This window comes from Saccopteryx bilineata, chromosome 4, assembly GCF_036850765.1.
Source record: "Saccopteryx bilineata isolate mSacBil1 chromosome 4, mSacBil1_pri_phased_curated, whole genome shotgun sequence".
Classification (NCBI taxonomy): domain Eukaryota; kingdom Metazoa; phylum Chordata; class Mammalia; order Chiroptera; family Emballonuridae; genus Saccopteryx; species Saccopteryx bilineata.
Window position 1 is genome coordinate 93,969,368 of NC_089493.1, and position 10,498 is coordinate 93,979,865.

Here is a 10,498-nt window from a genome sequence, read left to right on the forward strand (position 1 = left end):
GGTGAAAAATTTTAGTAATTAGTTTATATGTGCTATGAGATGAAAAAGTTGAAAATCGCTTCCCTAAAGCATGTGAAGGATTCCTCCTAACTAGACAGTTAAGGTTATTTCTGGTTCTTTTTGCTTATTGCCTGTGTCCTTGGTTACTAGAGGAGTACTTTCTAAGGGAAAGCACATGCAAATCAGGAAACATTATTCTGGATACAATGTCAATATATGGTGTGTGTGGGGGTGGGGGTGCTGTGGGTGTGGGGTTTGAGTGGGTTCAATGGGCAAGGATGAAGAGAAAGACCCAGAAGGAAGTAGGCTCTGGCCTTCTCCCAGCACAGTGCCTCTCAGGCCAGGTGGTCTGGCTGAACTGGGTCTTTGGGGTCAGGCCCAGCCTGAATGTTGTGCAGCACACAATTACCATTCCCTGTCCCTGCATCCGCGGACAGTGACCAATGCGGCTGGGGGCTCTGAGGCGGGGTGGGCTCATCTCATGTCCTGAGAGCAGTAGCTACCTCTACTATGACCTTGTCCCCAAGGCCCTGTGAGTGGGTGTGGGGGCAGGCTGGTCCCTGGAACTGGGACCTCCTGTTGAGTCTTAGGTGTGGTAGTTACTAGCCCTTCCTCTTCTCCACTTTACCTTCTCATCCTTCTCATTTGTGCAATGGGACAGTCACCCACAGCTTCTTCCATCAGACCCTGTACACCCAGCCAACAAACTTATGGGATGGAGGCCTTTCTGTCAGTCCTATGGGTTTAGGGACAGGGCTGGAATGGGGTTTGGGTGACCACTGGAGAGGGCAAGTTAGGGAGTGGGTCACAGACAATGGGGAGAAGTCATAGATGATGGGGGTCATAGAAGTTAGGGTCGTTGAAGATGAGGAAGGGGTCAGAGAACAGAAGGGTTGATGGTTGCAGGAGATAGAGTGGAAATGTTCACCAAGGTGGGTGATCAGGAGGACTTCTGAGAAGAAAGGGAATGGTGGAGACAAGACCTTGAATGGGAGCGGCAGAGACCATGGAAATGAGGTCTCTTTATTTATTTATTTAATTTATTATTTATTCATTTTAAAGAGGTGAGAGAATGAGAGAAAGAGACAGAGAGAGAGAGAGAGAGAGAGAGAGAGAAGGGAGGAGAAGCAGGAATCATCAACTCCCATATGTGCCTTGACCAGGCAAACCCAAGGTTTTGAACCGGCGACCTCAGCATTCCAGGTCGGCTCTATCCACTGTGCCACCACAGGTCAGGCAGAAATGAGGCCTCTTTAAAAGAGGCCGGATAATGTTCCTTAATTTTGTCTACAAAGCTAACCAGGGAAATTCCCATGATGTCAGTTTTCTTCATTTTATAAAATTAATTCTTAAAAATTTTTATTGATTTTAGAGAGAGGAAGGGGGGAGAGAGAGAGAAAGACATCAATTTTTTGTTCCACTTATTTATGCATTCATTGGTTGATTCTTTTTTTTCCCCAGGTGATTTTAGAATATGTTTATTAAAGCTGGGGAAGGTGAGGTTTGACCTGTGGTGGTGCAGTGGGTAAAGCATTCGACCTGGAATGCTGAGGTCGCTGGTTCAAAACTCTGGGCTTGCCCAGACAAGGCACATACGGGAAGCAACTACTAGGAGTTGATGCTTCCCGCTCTCCCACCTCCCTTTTTCTCTCTCTCCTCTTTCTAAAAAAAAAAAAAAAAAAAAAGCTGGGGAAGGTGAAAGAAACTAGGAAGGGTAGGAAGGGCTTAGGAGAGAAGAGAGAAAAAACAACAGGAGAGAGCCTAGGAGGGGCTGCTCTGGCTCACTGAGAAGGCAGAGAAAGAGGACTTGGAGACAGGTTCAGGGGGTTAGCCCAGGATGAGCTGCCTCCACTGTTCCTGATGCATACCTGTGGGAGCAGGGGGTGGAGGGGGGAGGTGCTGGCTTGCTCCCAGGAGGGAGCATGCACTTGGTTGAGTCTTGTATGTGTCCTAACAGGAGATGGAACCAGCAACCTTGGCGAACTGGGGATGATGCTCTAAGCAACTGAGCTAACTGTCATAAATGCCAATTTTCAAAGTCTTAGAATAGCAGACTACTATTGCTTTGACCCCATGCAAAGACTAAAGTTTACCCAATAGGTTTCCAGGCTTGCAACAATGTTCATCACAGCTTCCATGAGTAGAACATTCTAAGCAGCTTTGGAAACACTGTCAGGTTTTCTTTGTTGTTTTTTTTTTTTTGTTGTTTTTTTTTTAATCTCAGGTCACTCCCTCCAAAAGGTAGTGGAAATAAATTTGAATAAACAAAACAGGTTTGCTGAAAATAAAACCAGGACTCCTAACTGCTCCAGTCAGCCTGTTTCCACAGGGCCTTCCCTGTCAGTCTGTCAGCACTGTGCTAGGCGAGCAGTATCTGGCCTCCAGCAATGTACCAGGTGAGTGCGCAGAGGCCCAGGGCTCGGGAACAGTTGCAAGTGGGAAAGTGGCAGGGACATTGCTGGGGGTGGAAGGAAGCTGGGCTCCAAGGTTTGGGTCGGGAGGCTAGGTAGAGCTGGAAACTAGGATCTCAGGGAACAACTGGGAGAGGGGCACCCACACTGTGGGAGTAATTCTCTCACTGGCCTTTTTCTACAGGTGGTTGTCTTCTTAGCAATAGTCATGGGAACCCATACCCTCAGCTTGCGGCTTCGGAAGGACTGCACCCACTGGCCCAGCTGCTTCCTCAGCAATGGACAGTACTCCACTGAAGACTTGCTGAAGTTGAACACTGTGCTCATGCCACCCCCAGAGACTGCAAGCCTCACCCACCACCCAATATCCTGCAGGGCCAGCGAAGATGGACCCCTCAACAGCAGGTCCATCTCCCCCTGGAGATATGAGTGAGTCTATTGTCCCCTCCTGAAGGCTTGCATGTGTGCTGGGCAGGGTGTGTGTGAGGGGACCAGGGAGTTCTACTTAGTTCCATCTTCCCTGCCCCTTTTTACCTCATAGAGGCCTGAAAGGTTTGGGTGTTAGACAAGGCCTAGTCTGGGTCCTGGCTCTGACTTTTACTGGGTGACCCTGTCCAATTACTGAAGGTTTTAAAGTTCAGGTTATTTTTCATCTGTAAGATGAGATAATACCTTATAGGCTGATGTGCAGATCATATGAAATAATGTATATAAAATCTATATTTAATATATAAAATGTTAGTTTTCTCCTTTTCTCCTCTTCCTTCATTCCTATAGGGGCCATGCTTTTCTAACTAGAATATCTGGGAATCATGGTATGATACAGGCACAAAGCATCCTAATACCAAGTGCTCCACCCTGGGATGTGAGTGGGTTATAAATATACTAGGATAATGAAACCCTCAGCTCGGGGGGCAGCTGGGTGGTTGGAGCACCAGGCTATTTACTTTGGACCATGAACAGTCTTATGTGCCACACAAATATTATAATTCTCTATTTGTCCCATAATGTGAGAAGTATTAGGAAGCACCAAACTAGGGATAATGAGACAAAATACTAAAAATTAGGCCTTAGGGATCCCAAACATATTTCTCCTTCTGTCTTGTCCTCTCAGGATGTCTGTGTTCCCACTACTCATAAGTCTAGTCTGGCTTAACCTTGGCTTTGGGGTGGAAGGAGAAGTTCAGTGGGTAGAGAGAGAGGGTTGGCTTTTTTTTTTTTTCAGAGACAGAGAGAGAGAGTTACAGAGAGAGATAGGTAGGGACAGACAGACAGGAACAGAGAGAGATGAGAAGCATCAATTATCAGTTTTTCGTTGTGACATCTTAGTTGTTCATTGATTGCTTTCTCATATTTACCTTCGAGTAACCCCTTGCTTGAGCCAGCGACCTTGGGTCCAAGCTGGTGAGCTTTTGCTCAAACCAGATGAGCCTGTGCTCAAGCTGGTGACCTCAGGGTCTTAAACCTGGATCCTCGGCATCCCAGTCTGACGCTCCATCCACTGCGCCACCTCCTGGTCAGGCAGGTTGGCTTTGATTGAGACTAGAGCTAGGGTTCAGACTCCCAGTCACCATGATTTGAAATGGTCTCAGAAGGCTGGCTAGGTCCTGGGCTAAATGTGAAGGAAAGAAGCCCCTTTGGGAAAGTTGTGGGTCAGATGGCTAACTTGGCTTGGGTCCAGACCCTTCGTGGGGAGGCTGTGAGCCCCTAAAAACCACTCAGGTTGTCTTTCCCAAAGTGGGTTCTTTGCAAACACTCATTCCACAAGCTGTTCCTCAGAGAAAAGTGATGATGTCAGGCAAGTGTGAGTAAAGCCACTCCAGCCCTGATGCCTTGAGACACACAATGTGTTCAGCAAGTGTGCAAGAAGTCCGCAGAAAACACCCATGAAACTTATTTGACCACAGACCCCTTCTCTTGCAAGGTACTTAATAAGGAACCCACTTTGGAAAACACTGTGCTAGCTGAGCCCTAGCTTCTGAGGGCGTGTCTGCGTGGAACATACCCTTACAACCTAGCAGCTATTTCTTGCTAGGCTTTGGAGTCCCAGACCTATGGAATACCTACTTTTCACCTTTTTTTTTTTTTTTTTTTACCATAAGATCCTTTCAGAATAAGTAAAGTCTCACCATGGACTCTAGCATCTTCTTATAAAAATATATGCACAGTGTTAGAGGAAGTCCGGGAAATGATTGACAGTGACACCCTCTGGGGAGTGAAACTGGTGGGGAGATAGACTATATTAGTCTTCATTTTATATATTTCTTTACCGTAAGAGAGTTTTTATTTTATAATTAAAAACACTCTAAAACATAAAAACAATTACAAAGAGAAAGCTGACGCAGAGCCCGGTGTGATGTCAGAGCGGAGCTGGTCTGATGGAGGCTCAGCAGGAGCCTGCTCACCTGCCCCTGTCCCCCTAAGCATTCCAGGACCTGTTGGAAAGCCACTCTTCCATCCCGACCCTCACTGTTGGGAAAAATAGAGGAGGGGGTGATTTGTTCAAAGTTACCTAGCAGGTGGGGGCCTGAGCTAGGGCAGGAAGCCAGGCCTCCCAACCACACCATTTCCTTCCTTTGCCTTGCGCACCCACCCTGGCCCTCCCTGCTTCCGCCCAGCCAGCTTCCCTCCAGGGCCTGACTGATGAGTGCCACCCCCACAGGTTGGACAGGGACTTGAATCGGCTCCCACAGGACCTGTACCACGCCCGTTGCCTGTGTCCACACTGTGTCAGTCTACATACAGGCTCCCACATGGATCCCCGGGGCAACTCGGAGCTTCTCTACCACAACCAGACTGTCTTTTACCGCCGGCCGTGCCCTGGAGATGAGGGCACCCATGACGGCTACTGCCTGGAACGTAGGCTCTACCGTGTCTCCTTGGCTTGTGTGTGTGTACGGCCCCGTGTGATGGCCTAGTCATGCTGCCCATGGCTGGTCCCCGGTCGGTACACTGGAGCTGGGTATACAACCGTCAACTACAACGAGCCAGAATGCCTGAGTGCTCAGCGCCTCCAAAGCATCACCTGGAGCAGGAGGACCGTGGGACAGAATGGGGACTTTAGAGGAGAACACACTTTGCACTTTCTGGAGTGGATGGGAAGTGCAGGTGAAGTAAAGGGAGCAGCAGCTACTGTGGCCACTGGATGCTGGCACTCTGGCGTTTCCTCCCATCCCGGTCCTCAAAGCTCTGCCCACTCCTGGAGGCCACCACTCCGTCTCTTCCTCTCCTCCCATCCCAGCTGCCCTCGCCAAGCACAAGCACTTTCTTCATATTTCCCCCTTTGCCAACAGAGAGCCACTCACTGCGTTTGTTTGTTCATTTGTTCATTCATTCATTCACTCATTCATCCATCCATCAAACAGTCAGTGAGGATGTTACTAGTCTTCTGACCTGGGTGACTCTGAGGAAGAGGCTGTTATTGAAGATGGAGAGACTTATCCAAATAAATAATCTGTATTTAAAAGTGGCTTAATTTGTCTTTGGCATCCTGGTGCCCAACCGTCTTGTGGTCCCAGCCCAGTCCCTGCCCCTCCCACAGCCAGCCCTCACCTACCTCTCTCCAGCGTTTCCGAGGTGGTCACCCATCCCTCTCCTCTCCGGCTCCCTGGTCCACCCCTGAACACCAGGGTGGGGGTCAGGCCACCCCCTGGTATGCTGGAGAGACAGAGGCCCATTGAGGCACTGCAGCAGGAACACAGCGCCCCCTTGTCCCCCCAACAATCTGCCTTTGTCTTTCGTCTTGGCTGCTACAGCTGAGGCCTGGGGATGCTGCTGGGCTGGATTCCAGCTCCCACCCCCCCACCCCCTAAAAGGAAAAGGGAGAAAAGACGGGCTGAGGAAGAGGGTTAAGGTTAGGGGAGGGGACACAAACTTCTCTAGGCTTAGGTCCTTGGGGTTCCTAGTCCAGCCCGTTTCTTGGCTCCACTCCCAGCTCCTCCTGGTCTCCACAGACCTCCTCCTCTCCCCTCTCCTCCCTTCTCCAAGCACGGGGGAGGCTTGGCTCCTCCTCCGCAGCCCCTCCCCTCCCATGTGCCTCCTGGGAGCCGGTGCAGGCACCAGCAGGGCCACTCTGGGCAGCTGGGTGGAGGCCCATCGGGGCAGGCCTCCCTCGGTGGCCCCCTTCTCCTAGGACTCAAGTAGGCCTGCACACTTCACTTTCAGGTTTCTCAAAGTGCCTTCCTTCTGCAGTCTGCTTCCCCAACCTGCCAGGTTTCCGTCTTCCTGTTTCCCTGCCTGGGCTGCTGGCCGCGAGGGGCTGCGCCTGGTGGGCCCTGTGGAGATGCTCAGTGCTCTGGATCACCGGGACCGGCCCCCTGAGGGGGGCACAGCTGCAGGGCTCCAGGGCTTCGCTGTGGACAAGACCTTCCTCTCCTCCCTCAAAGGCATCCTGCTGGAAGCTGAGCTGGTAACAGCAGCCACCCCAACCCGGCACCTCCCTGTCTCCTAGCCCTGGCCACCCTGCCCTGCCCACCACCCCCTTCCCAGGCTTTCCGGCTACACCTCTTACCCGTAGCTGCCCCTCCTTCAGCTCCTCCCTGCCTTCCTGCTGCCTCTGCATCTGGAGGCAGTAACAGCAGGTTTCAGTGGTGATAGGAAGGGTTGAAGTTAGACAGGACAGCTTTCTGGGGTATCGATGGAGTTGCAAGACACAGGGACAAGATGAAGGTGGCACCAGCCTGTCTTTCCCAGGCTCTAAGGTGGCCACTTCTTGGCATGTCCAAGAAGTCCAACTATCGAAAAGGGCAGACTTCCTGCAGTCTTGTTGTATCTGTTGTCTGCTCCCCATGAACATCTGTTTCCAGGAAAGGATCTTCCTCTAGTCACTTAGCAGGGCCTTGGTGTGAAGGCACATATGTCATCCTACAGCATCAGAGCTGAAGGGACCCCCAGGACCCACTGTGGGGCATTTGTCTTCTAAACCTTGTCTCTTGCCATGGGACCACAGGCTCTGGACTCTGTTAGAAGAATTTGAGGCACTGCAGATTGGGGAAAGGATTATGGGGCCTGGGATGCCTCCTGGGTGCAAGGCTGCTGCCTGTGTGACTCCAGGGGCTGTGTTCACACTGTGTTCTGTGCCCTAGCAGGACATCTAACTGCCAGGGCAGCCGGTATCTTCAAATTAGAAGATTGGCTCCTCCTGGGCTGGCAGACGTGGGAGGCTGGAGACTGCCCCTGGGCCAAAGCCCTGGAATGTAGTTCCTCCCACCAGGGATGGGGAGACCTTCAAGTATAGGGGGTGGGGGCTGGCCTGGGGGAGTCCCCGAGGAGGGGAAGGCCAAGGCCAGGTGGTGCCTGTGTGCCCTTCATGCAGGCCCTGACCTTCATCATCTTCATCTGCTTCACGGCCTCCATCTCCGCCTACATGGCTGCAGCGCTTCTGGAGTTCTTCATCACCCTCGCCTTCCTCTTCCTCTATGCCACCCAGTACTACCAGCGCTTCGATCGGCTGAACTGGCCCTGTCTGGTGAGGAACCCCGCATCCCCTGCCCCATTTTGGTCCCTTTCTTTCCCTGAATATAGAGTTTTCCTTTCCTCTCCCAGCCTCTCTCCTTTTCCTGGGTCTCTCCACCCCCGCTGGGCTTTGCCCCAGGCTGTGCCTTGTACTCAAAAACTGCTTTGACCCACACTGATTCCCAGCTGCTGGGTCGCTGACAGTGAGGATGCACGTCCTTTGGATCTGCTCCCCACTCATCAAAAGCGCAGCCCAACCCCCCAACAAGATGGGGGTAGCACCAGCCTGTCTTTCCCAGGCTCTAAGGTGGCCACTTCTTGGCATGTCCAAGAAGTCCAACTATCGAAAAGGGCAGACTTCCTGCAGCCTCGTTGTATCTGTTGTCTGCTCTGCGCCCCCCACCCCCCAAGCAGGCATCCCCCAGCCCTGCCCCTTGGCCTCAGCTGCTGAGCTTCGGTCAGTCTCACCCCAGACTCCTGGCTTTTTGCCTTAATCACCTGCATCCCTTCCCTGGATAGTGTGTGAGTTCCTCCCTTTTTTTCTCTCTTAAGGGTTTTATGTAGTGTCCAGGAGTATTTTTATGCAGGAATTCAGTGCCCAAGGGCCAAATGCTGACTAGCCTAGGAAACGTCAGAGGTATGTCCCTGACTTCTGACTTTTTTCTTGACCTGAACGAAACCTCGACCGCCCAGGATTTCCTCCGCTGTGTCAGTGCCATCATCATCTTCCTGGTGGTCTCCTTTGCCGCTGTGACCTCCCGGGATGGAGCTGCCATTGCTGCTTTTGTGAGTCCAGTCCCCCAAGGACATCTAGCTGGTGCTACCCACTCCTCCTCCACCTACCACCCAGGCCCAAGCCTGGGGCTCTAGCCCACACCTTGCCCCGAATTACCCACCTCCCTCTCCCTGTCCTGCTCCACAGGTTTTTGGCATTATCCTGGTTTCTGTCTTTGCTTATGATGCCTTCAAGATCTACCGTACTGAGATTGTGCCCAGGGCCACCCAGGGTGAGTGCTGAGCTCTGGGAGAGGATATGTCTTTGTACTCCCCGCCTGAGCTGCCCCAACCTGACTGGTCCTTCCCTGCCTGGCTCCATCCTCACAGGGGACCAGCAGTGACCGAGGGCTGCAGTCAGACCACGGGAACAGTGGCGCTCAGGCACGTCCCTCTCGGATTCACCAGCCCCCTAGCCCGCTGTTCCCACCCTGATCGACAGAGATGGAGACTGGCCTGAGAAGTCGTGGGGACTTGTTTGTGGGCCTAGTGCTCTAAGATCTGGCTCCTGATGAAGCTGGGCTGAAGAGTGATGTCATGGAGGGAGGAGTGGGTTGGAGGAAGCTGGTCAAATTAAAAGATTCAAACCTTACTAGTCAGTCTTTTTCTTCCCCAGAAATTAGGCATCCAAGGAGTATTTATGGAACTGTTGCCTGGAGCAGGTCATGGTCCCTTCTTTGGGACCAGGTCTCTGCAATGAGGATGGGGAAGGGGAGCTAGACTAAAGATGCTGAAGACATCCTTGAACATAAAACTTCCAGGCCGCCAGTCTCTGTGTGCAAGACCACTTTGTGGCGTGCCTGATGTTTATGCCTGGGAGTTCTGTGTCTGAGAAGGAACAGCCTTCTGGATGTGAGTGCCTACCTGCCACTCCTGCGCACAGATTTATTAGTGGGTTTGAGGCTGAGTGCTTGCCTGGGGTGTGTGTAGTGCTCCCCCTTGTGGTGTGGGGAGGACTTGTCCTGCAGGCCACAGGGGAGAGGTCAGCCTGTGGCATCAGATGAGGGCAGAGGTTCCCAAATGGCAGGCATTGGAAGAGCCCTTACATATCAGTCCTCATTCCACATAAGAGAAAACAGGACTGATTAGGGAAAGTGATATCTTTATTTGTGACAGAGCTAGGACTGGAACCCAGTGCTCCTAACACCTCAACCAGTATTCTGGATACTCGTAGCTCAGAAAACATGGCCCAACCTCAGCTCCAGCTCCCTGCACCATTTGGGTCAACCTTTCCAGCTTGCCAGCCCCCAGCAAACATTTCCTGAGTATCACTGCGTACAGACCCTGTTCTGGGCCCCAGGGATTCAGGGGTGACAGATGGGCCTCTCCTTGAGGACTCACAGACTGGGGAGGAGGCAGGCTAATGAAAGGTGGTCATGCCTCCCCACGATGAATGCTCTGGGCGAGCTCTGCTTGGGAGGGGTGTGTTTGGGGCAGGCACTGCTACAGCCTCGAATCAGCCCTGTCGGGCTCATGACAGCCCAGTGCAGCCAGGCTGTACCTGCCTAGCCCCACAGAGCCCAGTGTGGCCTAGCTCAGAAGCCCATCTAAGCTGGCTTGCTATCTCTTGACTCTAATGCTTGTTTGCTCCTGTCCTGAAATGCCTTCCTTCTTCTGGATTGCTCTTTCCAGATGGAGGCCCAGGACCTAAGCCCCGCCTGAATGCTGGGATGCTAGTAGAGGTGCTCTGCTCACCTCAGTGATCACCATGGTCTCTTGGTCTGACTTCTCCAGCCTCCTGCTTCTCATTCTCCTAGGCTTATGTCCTGGCTCCTCACCAAGGCTGGGACCAACGATTTTATGTTTCTCTGGTCTCTACTCACAGTTCTCAAGGATGTATGCACAGGCCATTCTGAAAA

General features: G+C 52.1%; 2 protein-coding genes across 2 annotated transcripts; both read left to right on the plus strand.

Moving 5' to 3' along the window:
- The first annotated feature begins 443 nt into the window (after positions 1-443).
- IL25 (interleukin 25) lies at positions 444-5,706 on the plus strand. Its single transcript, XM_066276713.1, has 3 exons — positions 444-532; positions 2,568-2,840; positions 5,074-5,706. Exons 1-3 carry the CDS (start codon positions 444-446, stop codon positions 5,327-5,329), a joined length of 618 nt encoding a protein of 205 aa, XP_066132810.1. The 3' UTR covers positions 5,330-5,706.
- Positions 5,707-6,459: 753 nt separating this feature from the next.
- CMTM5 (CKLF like MARVEL transmembrane domain containing 5) lies at positions 6,460-9,231 on the plus strand. Its single transcript, XM_066275415.1, has 5 exons — positions 6,460-6,819; positions 7,726-7,878; positions 8,559-8,651; positions 8,788-8,872; positions 8,970-9,231. The coding sequence occupies exons 1-5, from the start codon at positions 6,694-6,696 to the stop codon at positions 8,981-8,983; spliced, it is 471 nt and encodes a 156-aa protein (XP_066131512.1). The 5' UTR covers positions 6,460-6,693; the 3' UTR covers positions 8,984-9,231.
- The last annotated feature ends 1,267 nt before the right edge of the window (positions 9,232-10,498 follow it).